Here is an 18,680-nt window from a genome sequence, read left to right on the forward strand (position 1 = left end):
TTAGAAAGTTAAGATTACAACATAACATACACAAATTCTACTGTTTTCTATAACTTCTTTTTTATCACATGCCAATTCCAAAGAAAAAGACAAAATAAGAAAGACTAGCACGCTATAAAGTCTATTGACCGTAGTCACATTGCGACATTTTGAACACTCGGGTGCAAAAGATTGGCAAATATGTAAAACTAGTGTTACTTCAACACATAAATGAGGACTTCAGATAGACCTAACAGTTATCAAATTAGCTAGTAATCTCAGGAACAACAACTAAAATGACTGCTTGCATTTAGCAGGGAAGTTGGCTAGCTACTAGCTAGCTACCTAGACTAGACTGGTGGTTAGCGATAATGGGTCAAATATTAAACTGTGAACCCATAGCCCTCCGGATCCATTTGTTTCTAATACGTTTTTCAGTGGGGAATCTGTGAAATGATAAATGTATGATGTCCATGTTAGTTGGTACACAACAGAAGAACAGAGCTGGGCTGTAGAGTTTCCAAAGTATTCAAAATGGCCGCTGTGTGAATAAGGTCACTTGTCTGCAGGTTCCACTACATTCAAATCCTCTTGTTGCTTGATGTTACGATTTTACGCACTACTTCTTTACCCCATCTATTCAGTCAAACATCAAATGGGAAAAGTGACATTCAGAACTTGCAGGCTCGTAGACAAAATCAATGTACATTACTGTATTATCAAAAGAAATATAACATATATATTAAGAAATAAAAAGCAGTATTGTTATGAAAACCCTGCAGGCTTTTACATCCTTTGTACTTTTTGTCCATAGAGAAAAAAAATGCGGTAACATGGAGAGATGCAGCCACAATTTGCCACATGTATCAAACGGGTCGTGACAGATGAAAATGAACAGAGAAATCTTTTGTATCCGTTCGGGTTCCATTGAAATTGGAAGCTGTCGAAAAGTAAAAAGTAAAAAGGCATTGTATGTGCACCTGCTAGAACTGAACCCTTTCCAACATGGCACTCTGAATGATCAGTGCTGCAGACTGTCTGGGTGTTTAGCATTCTGCTTGGTACACACACACACACACACACATACGCACACACCTGCTCAGTGCTAATCAGACTACATCATTCGTTTTCTCACGAACGTCTCGCTTTGATGGGACATTCGCGGTCTTCATGTGTCCATAATAAATTCAAGTTGAAACACATGAACAACTGAAATGTAACTGCAGATATAAAGGCATTTGATTTGAACTGGACATGAATACATATTATTTTTCATAACAATTTCCTGAACAGATTTGAATGACTTCTTTTGTTTGATTGACATTTCTAGTAAGTGGACGATGACTTGGGCGACACCGTACAAAAGAAACAAAATCAGCGCAAGTCACAGAAGAAAATGAGTTATATACAAGATATCATACAAAATGCAGTACGTGAAATCAAGTTACCAAGATGTCGGGCCATCGCTGTATTCCTTAAATTTCTCAAAATGTGAAATTTGTTTTTATCTATGTGTTGTGAACCCCAGTCTCCAACATGAACCACACCTAAGAAGGTCTGTGAGAGGATTACTTTGTGTATTTATACACTGTATAAGCATACAGGGTAAGGAGAAAATAAGAAACTCATGCTCTTCCCACATTCATGAGTTCAACTTCAATTTCCCAGCATGGATACAGTCCATCCACGCCCGTTTCCATTATTTTGACCTTACCCTGTGATGGCCAACGCTTGTTCTCGAAATGAATCTAATATCTCTGCATTCCAAAACAAAAAAAGAAATAGTCGTTCTCATCCCCTCATCCATCCCTCTGTCTTAGCTATCACTCTATTTGCTCGGGCTCAGCGTCCATGCAGGTCTCCCACGGGTTCCGGGGCATCTGGGGCATGGAGAGGATCAGGAGGGCGAGGCCGGTGAGGAAGAGGAGGACGAAGCCGGCGCAGGCGCAGGCGAAGGACCAGGCGTAGTAGTACTCGATCCAGATGGTGTCCTCGCTCTCGATCATGCGTTTGACCGACTGACGCATCACCTCCAGAGAGATGAAGGCACAGAGACCTGGGATGGAGGAGGAGGGAAAAAGAGAAAGAGAGAGAGAGAGAGAAAGAGAGAGAACCAGTCAAAATGGCTTTCAATGATAGGAAAATTAGACATGCAACATTGATACTCTACCCCACAACTACTAAATGATGATTAAATTACCTTCATTTGATAATAAATGGAATTAAATGTACTATTGTGATGCTGAGACTTTAGTTGAAGTGATGCTTCACTTAAAGTCATAATGAAACTGCATTTTGACACCATTTTGCTTCCTTAATGTGATGTATTTCCTGTTGAAACAGGATATGGGGGCGGGGCATAACATGGGGAGGGATTATTCAAAAGTGTAAACCAATGGGATATGAGTTAGGGAGAGACAGGGGTGGGATTGTTAAAAAATCTGTGGTTTTATTGGTTAGAACGCACATAGAATGTACACTTCCTGGTACGCAATGATGTCACCACTTAAAATTTTCTATTTTACAGGAAGTAAAAGTAATGAGATTTTGAGATAAAAATTCAATTTTTTTGGCATACATTGTCAAATAATTGTATGGTATGACAGAATGAGCTAAAAAGGCGAAAAAGTAGTTTTTCATGTCAGTGTGACTTTCAGTGGAACTTTTTTTCACCTTTCATCATGCATAATTATACTCACGAGTTCAGTTCAACAGTCAACCACCAATAACGTTTAGCTTTCATTTAAACAGTGCAGCCCAAACTGTTACACTTATAGTTATTAAGTAGCTAAACACACTGGTGCTTCTGGCTGAGAAGAACAAGTTGTAACTCAAAGTATGTAAATCTATCTCCAGGACCAGGACAGCAGTTATATATCATATGACAGCATAGCTACCAGAAGTGTGTAGTCATACACCATTCTCAGCTGTTGGTATAATTGTCTTACATAATTAAGTGTTTGCTGATACAGTTCACTTTCTGAAATGTTGAGCGAGCCGTTTTCAAGCTAGCAGGGTCAGCCACCTTTAGCCTGTTGTTGTTGAGACCAATACTGAGGTTAGAAATGATCAGGTGTGTAATGTTGTGAACTAGATGAAAGCCTAATGTAGATACAAGGTAGTGTAGATGAGTATAGTTTTTATAAGTGTAGCCCAAACGGCCTCAATATGCCACTGCAATTTATTTACCCTCAGAAGTTCAGTGTTGTCATTAAAGTTCTATGTTTCTGAGATGTTCAAAGTGAATTTTAACAGCAAAATCAAACTTTTGAGAGTCTGTGTTTCACTCCTATATGCTATACTCAAGCAGGAAGCCAGTCTTTGACCAGCTGCTTCTTGCCACAGTCAAGATTTCCTCAAAGATTTTGAATGGGTCGAGTCAAGATGCAAGAAAATGCTAATAAACTGCAGTAACATCTTCGAGGGATGTGGTTCTGGAATGCCAGAACTTCATGTTGAACCTTCCTGAAGTGGCTCTAAAAAAAACAGCAGCGATGTGACAAACCTGCTCTCACTCAACCTTCCTTTCCTTGAACATCCAAGCCAGGTTTCTACATCGGTGCTCGCCAAAAATAGCACAAGGGATCGTTACATCAGATTCAGATGTCAGGTAATACAGCCTGAACACCTGTGGTTAAGTATCCGATTCCTGTTTGGTAAGCGAGCCCACCTGCAAACGCGTAGAACATGCCAGCAGGTTTGAGGAGGTAGTCCCTTCCTTTGCCTTTACCGGTGCAGGACCCCATCAAACACAGGGAGCCCAGGATCATGAAGGCCAGACTGAAGATGGAGATGGCTGCGGCGGAGATGTTGTACTCTGGAAAAAAACAGACAAAGAGTGTCAGGATTGATCATCTGCAGCCTTTCACATCTAACTGCTGATTCCACATGGAATTTGACATATTCGCAAATTCCCTTTACAAACCAAAGATATCAAAATGAAATTTTTAAATGAAATTTTGTTCATTTAAATTTGTATTGTTTGGAGTCATCAGCTGTATTTTTTGTGTTACTATGGAATTATCTCAACAAAACAACAAATCCTACCCTTCAACACTCTTTGTACACTTTGTGCCTAGATTAGGTTGAATGGGAATCCACCCTTTAAAGTTTTCTTTAACTTCTTGAACTACAAAAAAATCTGCTAGTGGCTGTGGTAGCACATGAAACGCATCACGTCATGTCTGCAGTCAATAACAAGCCGGTGGAGGGCTTCAACCAGGAATGTATTATTGAGTTCCATCTCAAGAATGATAGGAATAGGAATTGGAGTAGGCTGCAGCACATAATTGGGCCTATAGTTTGGCTTTTTAAAATCAGCAAAGGAATGAAAATGCACCATATGTCTGAGCGTAATCTGGTTCTCATGTTTACCGATACAGCGTCGGTGTGTAACGGGCTTGTTATTCCAAGCAGCTTAGTCAGCCAGTGATGAGGGGCGGATAGGAGGCTATAGGTCTTTGATCTGCCGCCTGTTCGCCTATGAACCATGCCCCCAGGGAGAGACACTCCTTTGGGGTGGGGAGAGAGCCTTCATCTTCTGCTGGCAGGGGAGGACGGGCTGCAACCTGCGCTCCCCTACGGAGCAGAAATTGAGATATTGGATGCCTCTGGAGCTTGTTGGTTTTTCACTGACTCAGAAAACCCCAAACTTTCTCAACACCTAGACCAATACGCACATTTCTGCATGGGTTACTTATGTTGGGTGGAGAAGCCCAAAAGTTCCAGATCCGTTGCTAGAGTCTTCCCTGTTATTATTCTCAGCTTACATTGGGTTGCAAGATTTTCAATCCAACTTCATTTATGTTTCACTGGCGAACTCCCCATGGCGGATCGAGTCTGGCTGCATGCCGGCTGCTTGGGTGGATGCGCCTGTGGTGACGTACATTTACCGTGCTCATCCAACCCGCGGCGATGCTCCATTGTGGTGTAGCCAAATGGCTCAGTCAAGAATGAATAACGCTACAGGGGACTTGGGTCGGCGCTGCAATACATTCCAGCAGAAGTTGGAGTATGTCTCTCATCGTCTAGCCATAAGCATTGGAATGCTGTGTGTGTGTGTTGGAGGGGGTGGGGGGGAGGGGGACCTCTTGCACGCACGCACGCATTAACATCTCAGAGTTTGTAATGTGTTTGAAGGGGAGTGTGTGTGTGTGTGTTTGAGAGAGAGAGTCCGTGCACAAACCTATTCACATTTACACCCTAATAATTGGGTCTGACAGGGCTTCGCATGTGCTTGGCGCCCTAATGCACATTACATAGGAGGGCTGTCATGCAACATGCGCTGCATGGGCCCAGCATGGCCACAGCTGGAACAGGGTCACTGGATAGAGGATGGCAGCAATGGAAGATGGAGAGAGCGGGAGGTACTGGGGGTTGGAACACATGCACACACACACACACACACACACACACACGTAGATAAAATGTTGAGCGTATATACGTAGAGTGATATTTATAGTTTACTCCCTATCTTGCACTGTCCCTAAGGTGCCGTGTGTGGTCCTGTATACACTGTGCAGGGTGATGTAGTGGGTGAACTATGACCCCCAGTTGGTGATCATCATGAGGCAAACAACCTCCAGTGTAAACAAAAAACAATTATATGTTCAGAAAGTAATTTTTGAGTCAGGATAGGCCAATGCATGGGAAGTCTTGTGTAAGATCCAGTCAAAACCAGTAGCTCCCAGCAAAAAAACATTGTCCAAGGCAAGTTAAAATGCCTTTATTTAACATGGCAAGATTAAAAACATTGCACCGCGTTGCGTCCTAGTCTCGGACATGTTTATTTGCTGGGAGCTACTGGTTTTGACTGGATCTTAATTTTTTTTTTTTTCTTTTACAAAGATTTCCCATGTATTGGCCTATTCTGACTCAGCTGTTATCAAGCCTACAAAGAGCATTGTCTGTTCTCATATAATTTACATCAGTTTGATATATTATGAGGTACACTCTGAATTTAGGTTGATTTACCTCAGCCAAAAAAGGTGGTAAACTATATAGCTAATGTGTCTGCACCAATGCCAGCAAATGGATATTGTGCTTGGCAAATAAAGTGCTTCTGACTGATTCTAGAAGGAAGGATGGAGGAATGGAAAGAGGGAAAGGTAAGTGGAGGATGACGAGAGAATGGGAGGAACAGGAGGGTTGGGGATTGGAAAGAGGGAAGGAGGAGGAAGGAATAAAAGAAGACAGCTAGTTTCCAGACCGCCCCTTGTGACTCTGGGCAGCTGAAAAATGAATAAAACTCTCCCAAGCAGTTGTTGTTGTGGGTGAAGCCAAATTGCTATGGATGCAGTGGAAAGTGGGACTTCTACCATGGCTATATCTGTAGGCTTGTGTCCTTGTTAAATGATGTATAGCAGTAGTGACTGAGCTGAGGGCCTTCCCCCATATCCCAATGGATCTCCTCTTTTTCATTAATCAGATTGAGCATTCATCCATAACTGCACATGGACATTTTCTACCCATGTTGCTACAGACAATAATTGTGAAAATTCAGAACATGATTCTGGAAGGATGCTGTGTTGCTGTAGGGAAATTTTTTATTTATTTATTTATACCCATCCATTGTTTCATGCTGTAAACAACAGGCTTAGACCCATTGGGAACTTGTGAGGCAGTCAGTTTGATTTGTTTGATGTCCCACATTGCACATACCACTCTTTATCAATGGCATGTAATTGCCAAACAGATATCCAAATATATTGTATATGGCTGGCAAAAAACATTGATTTGTCTGAGTGCATCAGCGATGCACTCAGACAAATCATGCACAGACATGCACTCTAGTGATGTGTCGGTCGCGAACGAGTCGGCTCTATGAGCCGGCTCCTTTAAGTGAATGATGGGAGCCGGCTCCCGTCTGAGAGCCGATTTCTTTTTTTTTTTTTGTAAATGAATACAAGATCACACTGCTTGCCACTGCCACACACTGCTCGGCCATGAGCACTCCATGCACTGACTGAATGTTGTGTTGTATGTGCGTGCGACCAATCACGTGTGATGACAGACAACAGCAGAAAAGATGAGTGACAGTCGCAAACGCAGCAGCATTTGGATGCATTTTAATAACATCGACAACGTAAAGGCAGAATGTAGAATTTGTAAGATGAAAATATCATATCGAGCAGGGTCTACTAACAACCTTCACAGGCATATTAGAACTGTACATCCAACAGTGCAGTTAGAAGAAAAAAGGCAAGCTAGCATGCCTGCTACTGAACATGGAAAAGCCAGTGCCTCTACTGGAACAGTTGCTGCTGCAGTTTCTACAGCCACCCCTCAGGCATCAGGTACACCACAACCTATTGCAACCCAGAGCTCTATAAGCCAATTTATGCCAAAGACCATGACTCCAGCAAGACAGAACACAGTTGATGAGGAATTGGCTAAAATGATTGCAAGTGATTTCCAACCATTCTCAATCATGGAGGACAAGGGATTTAGAAGCTACACCCATGCTCTCAATCCAATGTATGTTCTTCCAAGCAGGAAAACACTCTCCCAAACAACCATTCCAAGACTGTATGAAAGAGAACTTGCTTCACTGCAAGAAAAGGTTAAAAAGGCTACAGCAGTTTGCCTGACAACTGACTGCTGGACATCCAGAGCCACCACTTCCTTCATGTCTGTTACATGTCACTTCATTGAAAATTATAAAATGGTGTCCTGTCTTCTGGACTGTTTTGAGTTTAGTGACAGACACACCTCAGAGAACTTGGCAGAGGAACTGCTAAGAGTGGCAAAAGAGTGGCAAGTAGAAAACAAAGTGGTTTGCTGTGTTAGTGATAATGCAGCTTACATAACCAAAGCTATTAAAATCTTGAAATGGTGGCTCTGGATGTCCAGCAGTCAGTTTTTACTGTGGTATATTCTGGTTTATAAAATTGGATTGGTCAGATGTGTCACCCATCAGAAGCTAGCTTTAGAAAATGTTTTACATAAGACCAGAACCAAAAATTCATAGGGCAATCCCAAAACGTAATGTAGGTAAATTCCAACTGAGCCTAAGTGCACTTGTTGCATAGATTGGAGACTGGAAACGGCCATATGGAGTAAAATATAACTGTCATATGTACCTGTAATGAAAGGACCGATATGAAAACATGATTTAATCCAGTTTAAAACTGAATCCTTGTTTGAGCAACTCACACTTAGTGTTTCAATAACTTTGCATCAACAAGGCAAGCAACATGTCTTCAGGTTTGAATCACAGCTTAGTGTGATATCACATTATCTGTAGTTTGAACTATATAAATTTCATGGAGCGTTTTCTGAATGGATGCAGTCTGGGTGTTGAAAAATAGACTTGAATAGATTTCTCTACAACCTCAACTTGTCCTTGGCAACATCTTGCATAAACTCTGCGAGTTTAATGTTGATTTAAAGTGTCAGCTGCCTTCGCTGTAATATTCAACTCAAGGACCATTTACACAATGCAGAGATCTGAGAAAGGTTTTCCCTCATAACTAATAAAACCAAATAGACACAGACAGGGGGATGCTATCAAGGGAGATGAAGTAAAACGGCATTCCCTTTGTCAACACAAAATATGAAATTTGTCTCCCTATCATGCCTTGTTAGATGTGAACAAATCCACTTAATATAGGCAACGTGATTAGTGATTGAAATACTTCAATTCAAACCAAAACTTCATCTGATAGCATTCTTGCTGGGATGGGAGGGCAGTTGACAACTTTTCGGGAAACAAATATATACATAACACCATGGATGATGAGATGCAGGTGCGTTCATATGATAACTTAATCACATATAACCATGCAACACTCTTTAGGAAAGCATCCATTACCCAGATGTGAGGAGTTTAATGTTTACATTGCAAAGTATACATTTAAAAAACAGACATAGAGGAACCACAAAAGGAAACCTACCTTTTTGCGTTTTATATTCAAATATCTCAGCATCCACCCCTGGAGTGAAGTGCTTGAAGTATGTACAATTTTCCTCTGTGAAAAGAGGGAAAACAGGATTTAGTTCAAAGTTAAAGATGCACTGGAGGTACCATTCATTGTAATGGCACAGCAGACCGGTGTAGCTCAAAACCATCATGTACCACAATACATAATGGATCTCAGTGAAAAACAGAAGGTGACAATTCACACCATTACATAGTGATGATAAGTAACATTACTTAACTGTATTTGATATTACTGTATCTATTTCAAGAAAAACTATGGTAAAAAATCAGCCTGGCCTCATGAAATTTCATGAAATGCGTTTCAGACTTGGTGCTCATTTCATGAAATAACGTGAGGCTGTGTTGCAGAGACTGTCATCGCTTTTTTCTTCACCCAGCCTTTGAATTTCCTCACACCTCCGCTCTACCTTTGCCCGACATGCTTTTGCACTGCTGGATGTGATCCACCGACCACCTGCTGTGAGGCAGTGATCATAAATTCCAACGGACGGCCTGATATACTTTCATCAAACAATTCACGCTGTCTATCTTAGGTCTATCTTACGTCTTGGCCCAATTTTTTTCCAAAAACATCTCACGGTTAACACCATATTTGTTCCACTGTAAGCCAAAGGACTAAGATAATATTACTGCTAAAATTTGTGACGCCAGACCCTGGTCTATTTGTGTGGTAGTGTGACTGTTATGGTAGCAATGGCAATGGCAGACGTCCAATTTACTCAATCTTGCACAGGCAAGGTGTTAAACTTTAGGGATTTGCAGGTGGGCACAACTAAAGCCAACTCGCTTTGTGTGATCACAGGGATTGGGCGGTTCGGTCGGGGTAAGTACTTGTTGAAAAGAACCATTTGAATCCAGTTTGGAAACAGACTTGGTTTTCCTGTCAAATCTCGAGTGTTGACTAATATCACATGCGTGCCGCTGGGGTTTGGAAATGTATTCATAGTTCGGCTAATTGGTCTAGTGAGGAGAAGCCGAGGCTTCTGAGGCTGCAGTTCGTGTGACACAACTTGAAGTTAATGTGTTTTCTGTTAGCGGGAGAATGCGCACTTCAACAAAAAGTAATACGACACCGGCGCAGATGATCATATTTGCAGAGAAGTGTGAAGACTTCCACAGTATGCGACACCAGACCGGCGTGTCACTTTATCTCCCGGGAAAGTAGAATGCATCTGGCAGGGATCTCGGTTATGTCATGAGGTCCCCCCGCTCACATGCATGCTCCTAATCCCCGCTTCCATACACTCGCACCATGGGGCATCGCTGAAACGCTTTCATGTGTTACCGCATGTTATCGCTTCACGTTCACAGCATGATGGGCCTCGCTGGGATGGGAGATAATTCTCCTACCATGACAATAAGTTTAAAGGGATGTCAGGTGGTTGGTATGTCTCCACTTTATGCAAATGAGATGCAGTCATTTGATATAACGCACAAAAAAGCCCTCTTGTTGCACACACAAAAAAGCTCAAGTACACATATATTCTTTACAAAAACCTCTTTTGAAATTAAGAGCTGTTAATGCTGGTGTGCCCACATAATGTGGATTTTTGTGAATGAGGACAGGGACTGGCCATCACGGGAAAAAAAAACCCCCACACACACAGAGGTGGTTACTAAGCAACAAGCTTGTCTGGTTTTTACAGTGGAAGGCGTGTGCGAGGGGTGTGATGGAGTCTCGCCAACTAGTTGTACTTCTGAGTCAAATCCCGCTTTCAAAAGCGAGGCTGAAAGATATCTTTGAACCTCAATAGCAAGCAATTTCCCATAACTGTGAATTTTCATGTTTAATAAAAAGAAAAATGCAAATCCATTCCTCACCCAATGTTAACTCTTTGGGATAACGCTTATCCAGCAGCAACAAGCCTATACTTTCTATTGTACAACTCCTAGGTAAATCATAATGTAGGCAAATGTGTTTTTGCTGCTTTGTGAACAATGGGCTCTGATTCAAAATGGGCTGCAGTCCTGTTTCTGCTAGGTTCTCATATGACAAGAATAATAGTCGTTTTTCCTAAATGGGTGAAAAAGGGTGAGACAACATTTCTCTTTTGGCTCCTGGCTTGAAAGAGTGCAAGAACCCCTGGATAGGCGAAGTGGCTCTTCATTCACTTTAAATGGAGAAAGGGTTCGTTCTGTATGATTAAGTGGAGCCACTTGGCATTTATTAGGCCTTGGATTGGGTTGTTAGTGGTTACACAAATTACAGTGATTAGTTCTATTAAGCAGCTTCACCTCCACATCTCACTGGCTGGCTATTGCCTAATTAGCCTTTTTGTACACACCTTTGAGTGCACAGTGTGCTCCAACAAAGATATGAGGACAGTCATAAATGAATGTGTGTTCATGTGTGGAAGCATGTTGACACACATGCACACACCGCTAAATATTTGTCGATCCTCCCCCTGCTGAGATGTGCTGACAGGCTCTGTGAAAAGCTCTTAATAGGGCGATCTTTCATCTTTCCCAAGATCAGGTGAGGACATGAGATTAGCGGGAACTCTGCACATTGTCACAATGGCACCGCAGCAGCTTTCACAGCTTGGCTATCAACTGTCAATTCATATGAGCAACAGTGCTAAGTTTGGCCTAGACCTGTAAAGCCGTGTTTTCATTTTGTCGTCGCTATTTGGCCGCACCTGTCGCGTGCGTGACACCGAACTTCCCTCATGCTTAAGTCTAGCACAGAAAATTAAATTGATAGAGGGCCAACATAAGTATGTACGCAACTAAATTTACATTGAGACATTGTTTCGTGTCCTCATAACTCCAAATAAGGATAAGTGGAGGTGTAATTGGATCCTATACTCATGGTAGCGTATGGAAACATATGTCGATTGGGCGATAGCATCAGAGACGCATCATTGGCACTTCCCCAGCAATGCAGCGCCCATCCTTGGGCTGGTATGTCGGAGTACCTATAAGCACTTTCGCTCGCTTTTCAGCCTATGCATCTTATTGTCAGAGAGTCGTAAATGATTTGAGTGGCTATGGGCGGCCCAGAGATGTGGGGTTAAAGGCCCGTCCCGTGGGAACAGTTTAGAAGGCCTGAGAGCTATGCCCGGCTCCTCCAGGTGGCCCTGTCACTCAGAGGAACGCTGGACTTGTGTGCACACTTGACCCTCACGGCTTCCACCCAAGACAGCTGGGTATTTACACAGCCTATATTTATAACCCCCGGGCCGACGGCTGCCTGCAGAGCGTTTTGCACATCATAAAAAAACAAAAAAAAACACACACAGAGATCTTTGTTTCTGTATCTGGGACCGTGTTGAACAGGCCACTTACAGTAATTGCTGCTCTTTGTTTACTGTGGGCATTCAAACTGGCATTAGAGCGCGGTGATTCCTGATGTTTGGTGTTCTTCTGCAACATGACAAGCTGGTAACAGCATAGATCATATGTGGCTTATTTACAGCTTATGGCAGCTTGGAAAGACTGACAACCCAACATGAAAGGTAAGAGCAGTCAAAGGGACTGCTCAGACCAGAGTACAGCACCTGTCACTAAAATAGTCCTCAATGTAGCTTGGGTAGAACAGTGGGAAACCCAGCTGAGCTGAAATGAACCATCAGTGTGCATTATACATCACCCGAGGTTTATGAAGTCATCTCGTGTTGTTTAACGCTCATCATCTGGGTTTTGTCAGCAGTAGACGTGTCATCACAAGATGGTCAGACCCAAGCACCAATTTTTTCTCAAATGAGTGACTCACAGTAAAGAGGATCTCCTCACATGCGTGTCCTGTTTTGGATCAGAGGTTGACGCCTCTCTTAAGATGTGGGAGTATGATAAACATTGATGTTCCTCTCCAAATACAGCTATTAGGCCAGGAAAACCCCCTGCCCCATAGCTGGGCTCCCATCATCTTGGAAAAGGCTTATATACAAACATGAAGGCTGCCATGGCGGCCACACATCATGCTGATGCAGACATGTCAACAAGTGACTTGATGAAAGGATTGTCTCTTTGCATAGAAATTCTTCTTAATACTGACTAAGAAGAAGAAGAAGAAGAAGTAGTGAGAAATAGAAGAAGAAAATAAAGTGACCCTTTTGGACATGATTATGACTGGATGTGATTATGGATTACCACAGTCAGTGCTTTATTCATGCAAAAGAAAAAATAATCTGTGGGGGCAATGTCAGCTCTCAATTAGAATTTAAAACTGGAGATATGATACCAACATTAGAGTGATAGCATCTTATGACAACAATCCCTTAAATTCCCAGCATACAAGGGTGGGTCAAGCTGTTTTGTGTATTCAGCACATGCCTGCCATGCCTCTGAAAACAAGCCCCCTTTAGGCATTTCATCTGCTCCTAGAATGGCCTGCAGACAACAAATGTCTGGGATTCTAACAGCCACCATGGGTAAGAATGAGTTTTTTGAGTTGAGGAAGGTCCAGTCTAATTTACATGAACAGAAATAGCAAATTAAAACAGGGATCCCCAGATTACCATCAGCTTTAAACTAATCTATTTAATCTCAAATGAGCTGCATGTGCCAGCAGGGCATGGCACCTTCCTAAAGACGTATGTGTTGAAATGAATGAAGGTTTGACTTCCATCACAAATCATTGAGAGTCATTACTCGTCAGCAACTGCTTAGCATTGTTTACATTGGTTTTAGTCAATTAAAATAGTCCTCGATGATCTAGACATTGTGCTCTTAGTAACTAAGTCCTGTTAAACCACAACATCCCCCAGAGTGTTGGTCCTAACATGGTCTTACGTTGCTACGAATCCCTCAAAATAAACCCCATATGATAGCAGTTGCTATCCAGTAGCTCAACTGAGAGCAGAACTAAGCACGGTGGTCCACAGAAAATGTGTTGTGGGCAGTCTATGTCAAAGATGGGCAACAATGTGCCATGGAGGGCCAGGGGTCTACAGGTTTTCATTCCAACCAAACACTACAGATTCCACTGATTAGGTCCTCCTCTCTGGTTGAAGGTGTGCTGATCAGTAAATCACCTGGTGTAGTATTGGAATGAAAACCTGCAGACTGTTGGCATTCCATGGCACATGGTTGCCCCTCCCTGGTCTGTGTCTTTAGACATGCTGTCTGGTTGTATCTGTACAGCTAACAGATAGTTATGGCATCTTCTCAAGTAACTTTTCAAGACCTTTTCATAGACCATGGCCTGCTGGGATGTTGTTTCCACCCCGCCCCTGTTGTTTATGAAAAGGAGAAGCAGCGGGGGAGCAGCTGAATGAAGCCCAAGGGCAGATTGGCAAACCATAACCATGGGACGCTCCATAGCCTAAATTCAGAAGGAGATGACTATTGCTTGTGTTTGAGCAAGCTCTCAAAGGGTTTTCAACAACACCGGTGATGATTAATTTATAAAAAAAACAAAAACAAATAAGAAAAAATAACTTTCAAATTACTTTTGTTACAGTTTGTTCCAAGGTAAAATCAAACAGAACTCAACTGGTGTCAATACTTGTTTCTTCAAAATTTTCAGTTTTCAATCAGACAAAACACAAATACAATGCTGCAAGTGCTGGGTTTGTACAGGTCTAGATTCCAAAACAGCAAAAGTTGTGTCTTCACCCCATATATATTTAATTTCTATGCATGCAAGTGGACATCACGTCACCTTGCGCAAGCCCACAAGTATGGAGCTCAGAATAGGATCTCTCTTCCTCCGCATAGATAAGTTTATGTAGTCATATGAGCTGCCCAGTGATCATAGATCAGTACCTCTATTCTTAGAAACTTGATACATCATGAGCTTTGGGCTGGGATGCCTGAAAGCACCTCACAAAAAAAGAAAGGTGCAGGACTATACCTTTCGGACGAAGGTGCAGCCCCAAGAGACAAAAGGTACAACGCTGTGCCTTTGTCTCTCTGAGTGTTGCTTTAGGATCGTCTCATCCCACACTGACCTCCAAAAGTTGCTGTTCGAGTTGCTCTTACCTCCGGGCAGGCTGATGGGTCCGCAGCCGTGCCCCGCCACGTAGTTCTCCGAGCTGATGTAGATGTACTTCTTGCAGAGCCTCCACAGGCCGAAGTGGGCCGCCTCGCACGTCTCGTTGGCTTTCTCCACCCGTGGGCTGAGCACGGCCCAGTGGTCGGTCACCACCGCCGTGAACATGCACGCCATACCCACCAGGAGCACGAAGATGGCGATCTTTATCTTGGTGCGCTTGTGCATGGTGCCGGGCGGCGAGCTCACCGATCACACGTTCCTTCCCTCTCCCGATAAAGACGGTAAACAATTCGAAATGGGGCTGACCTGTGATGCTGGAATCACAGGCACGCACTGCTGTCTTTCCTCAGCGGACTGCAGCAAGCCTTCCCAAAAAGTCTCGCCTCTCTTTTTCTCTCTCTCTCTCCGCCTAAGGCTCGTCTTCTTCTCTTCCCCCTGTCGCAAATGTGTGCCTCTGGTTCGAAGGGAAAGGGGCCAGACTGCTATTGCCCTAGTTTCAACTCCCCTTCTCCCTACTCACTATGCATTGCTTTACAACTGAGGCACCGCAAGTTTAGACTTACAGCTGTTGAGGTAGATCAGGAAAGTTGATGACCAAACCAACTGGCTGCCATGGTGGGCGACGGGTGTGGGGGGGCTGATATAAGGGTGTTGGTAGGCGTGGGGTGGGGGGATCTGGTGCTATAAATGTGACCAGTGAGTCAAGTTGTCAGGCTGTCTACTTATCAGGTTACAGTGCCAGTGGGTGGGGATGTGTAAAGTATAAAGACTCTCATAAACGGGTCTTTCCCATCCATATTTCCCCGTCACGCAACGTTTCAAAACAGTCGCCTCAGCATTGTACGAATATTTTTCCTTACTTCTTGATTCCGTCCATCTGCGGTGGCCGTGTCCTCCCCCTCTGCCTCTCTGCAACGCTGTCTTCCGACGGCTCGGTGTGGATTTGTCTCTGTAAACTATTTATAGGGAGAAAGTGGATTTGTTTATAAAGAGCGGCAGTCAGGCTCCAGCTCTTGACTTTCTCTGTCGGAACAATATTACTCTTGCTAAAGCCTGCCGGGCTACTCACACTTGACACTCGGCATATGATTGTGTGTGTGTGCCCTATCGAAGTGTAGTGCACACACACACACACACAGAGTGGCCAAAATATTAGAACAACTCTCATAACGCTGAGGTGCTCAATTGTCTCAAGGCTTAAAAATGCTTCCTTAACTTCTCTCCTCCTCTCTTTATACATCTTGACTGAAATGGCTTTAATCAGTGAAATTAATAAGGGATCAGAACTTTCATCTGCACTCAACTGGTCAGTTTCTTGTATTGAGTAAGTTGTAGTGTTTGTGATATAAATAATAGGTAAACAAGTAAACCATACTTGTCTTGCATGAAGCTTTTTCACTGCAGGTGAGGCAATGTATCGCCCTGCAGTTACAGCGAGGCACAATGCAGACTCAGCGCACAGATGTAGCCATCATGAAAGGCCCACTTTTTACATGGCTGCTGCACTGCTGCTGCACCATTGTTCCACCTCCAAGAGGAAATCATGCAGTGGTAATGCAGGACAATATACTGAGTAGGGGCTGCCAAGGTACCAATGCAGTTACAGACAAACAAAAAATCTTAGATACTCTTGTTTTTTTGTGATGAAGTGTTGTAATTTACCTTTTTGGTGAATCCACTTTCCCTCCACCTGCCTCGTCTACTTCTACCTTAGTTAGTGATTTCCTACATTTCCCAGAATGCCTTTTGACAACCCCCAGAGGACAGGCCTGAACTTGCTGCATTCAGCTGTGGGTTATACATGTAGATGGACAGAGACAGAGAACGGTAGTGATAGTGATAGTGATAGTGATAGTGATAGCGGAGTGAGAGTTTTTCCAGGCGAGAAAAAGTAAAAATTGCTCTCCTTCCTCAAAACACAACAAGTCTTGCAGCTGCATTGCATTATGGTCTACTAAGGCCGCTGTCAGTGGAGAAATTGGTCTCTCTGCCTCATCTACAATAGATTTCTCCCTGTATTATTGATGTTTACTGTCAATGTTTTAGATGGCTGAAAATAATTCTACTATCAAACTCCATTGTAGCTGCACTGGAAATATCTCAAAGTGAGGTTGTCTGTATTTTGCCAGTTATCCACAGGAATCAGAAAAATACACCAAACAACAAAGTGGACCCAGAAATGCAAGGTACAAGGTAAGTATTTTAGGGTTGATTTTTCCTTTAATACTTGAAACCGACATTATACACTGTACTTCTGAAACTACAAATACTCTTAAAAAGTTAGATAGTCTCACAACGCAACTCAAGTAGTGTCAAAGAAGTGGAGGAGAAAAAGAGACGGAACACTTACTGTAGATCGCAAGAAAACCCAAAAAGGTACGCTAACCCCTTTGATAGCTCCCCTACAATAAATCACAGTGGTACGTCTCTGTTTATCTTTTTTAAGCATTGGCCCACTTTAACTGTCTCTACAAGAATTGTGACCCACTTCCCCCCGGTGCTTCACTCTGCACCGGTGAAAGTCGACAAGTCCTCACAGCTCAGACTGACAAAGTAGAACTTGGGGAAAGCAAACCTGCACAAAGGGACACTATATACTGACATGATGTGACACTGGAACATATTGGCAAAGTTCAAACAGATGGAAGCCCTGCTCGACCAAGACATCTTTATTACCCCTTAACAAATGATCTAATTTGGTCTAAAGGGTCATGCTCCCTAAATGCTCCGCAAGCCTGGTTTACAGTGACAGGTTCATGTTTTGTCCCTGAGTGAATGATGAGTATGAAGCAAGTTCATGCTAGGTGAAGTACATGATTTTTGTCTAAGGATGCGGTCACACTAGAGGATTATCAGGCTGATTTCATCCCATCCCGACAATTAGAGAAATCCCAATCCGAGGCTTGGTCAGGACCGATGTTTTATCTGGTAGTATGAGGAGTTTACACGTTCAGTCTTAACCAACCTGACCGACTTGAAGACTGATCTGAGCCACCCCGATCATATCAAACATGTTTGATATTTATGACCCAACATCTGTCCTGAACAGGTCCTGTAGTGTGTGGATATCAAAGATCAAGAGCGGAGACCTCCAACAACCAATGAGAGCCAAGTTTACAGTGAGGCGGAAATGTTATATTAATGATCATAATGCATACTCACTCCTTGAAATTAAAAACTTTGGAAACCTCCTGCTCTGCAATGAATGAAAGTTACTAGCCTAGTTTACTGTACATCACTTTTTTCCGATAAAACCGACTCACCTCATCATCTATTGTGTCTCCGGCCTCAGTATGTATGAAGGTGTGTGGGTGTCTGGGGGTGTGATGATGTGTGTGTGCCTCTCACACAGCTGCACGAGTGTCTGACACTGCCAAACTCCAGAGCGTGCTGGCCCAAACGACTGACCACATAAACAATCCGCAATCAACTCCTAATCAATCCAGCTCTTCTCAGAACTTATCACCCTGTCGCCGAGTCTGTCATTTTGAATGATTGCATTGGCATAATGGCATTCCCGGGAGCAACAGCCCCTGATCTCACAGGCGTAGGCTTGTTCGAACTTTGACCTTTGTCCAGTTGAATGACCACGGGTGAGACGACCACAATGGGGTTGTAAGTGCAGGGCCGAATCCTTGGAGGGTGTTTGAGGCACTTTGAATGTCTTCCAAGGGAAATAACCTCATGCTTTGGACGAATGGGTATGGATATAAACTGAACCACTTAGGCTAAACCCTATTGATCGCAATCACAGCGGACGGAGGTCTGCATTGATTATGGCTTACCATGACTGCTTCTCAGTAGTAGTGATAACAGCCCAGT

At 43.1% G+C, this 18,680-nt stretch overlaps 1 protein-coding gene across 1 annotated transcript; it reads right to left on the reverse strand.

The window, feature by feature from the left end:
• Nucleotides 1-42: 42 nt before the first annotated feature.
• On the reverse strand, nt 43-15,083 carry LOC139665091 (voltage-dependent calcium channel gamma-1 subunit-like). The gene is made up of 4 exons (XM_071544057.1): nt 14,846-15,083; nt 8,874-8,948; nt 3,650-3,796; nt 43-2,035 (listed from the first exon to the last, which is right to left on the reverse strand). Exons 1-4 carry the CDS (start codon nt 15,081-15,083, stop codon nt 1,803-1,805), a joined length of 693 nt encoding a protein of 230 aa, XP_071400158.1. The 3' UTR covers nt 43-1,802.
• Between the last annotated feature and the right edge of the window lie 3,597 nt (nt 15,084-18,680).

This window comes from Centroberyx affinis, unplaced genomic scaffold (genome assembly GCF_046629955.1).
Source record: "Centroberyx affinis isolate AG114_WGS23_722 - 3 ecotype Tasmania unplaced genomic scaffold, CSIRO-AGI_Caff_v1 ptg004441l_1, whole genome shotgun sequence".
NCBI lineage: Eukaryota > Metazoa > Chordata > Actinopteri > Beryciformes > Berycidae > Centroberyx > Centroberyx affinis.

Excerpts from the sequence above, each read along its gene's own strand:
- LOC139665091 (XM_071544057.1), bottom strand. The coding sequence starts at position 15,083 with ATGCACAAGCGCACCAAGATAAAGATCGCCATCTTCGTGCTCCTGGTG. Across the intron at positions 8,949-14,845 it reads ACCCATCAGCCTGCCCGGAG|AGGAAAATTGTACATACTTC; the intron begins GTAAGAGCAACT and ends CTCTTTTCACAG. Across the intron at positions 2,036-3,649 it reads CATGTTCTACGCGTTTGCAG|GTCTCTGTGCCTTCATCTCT; the intron begins GTGGGCTCGCTT and ends CCTCCATCCCAG.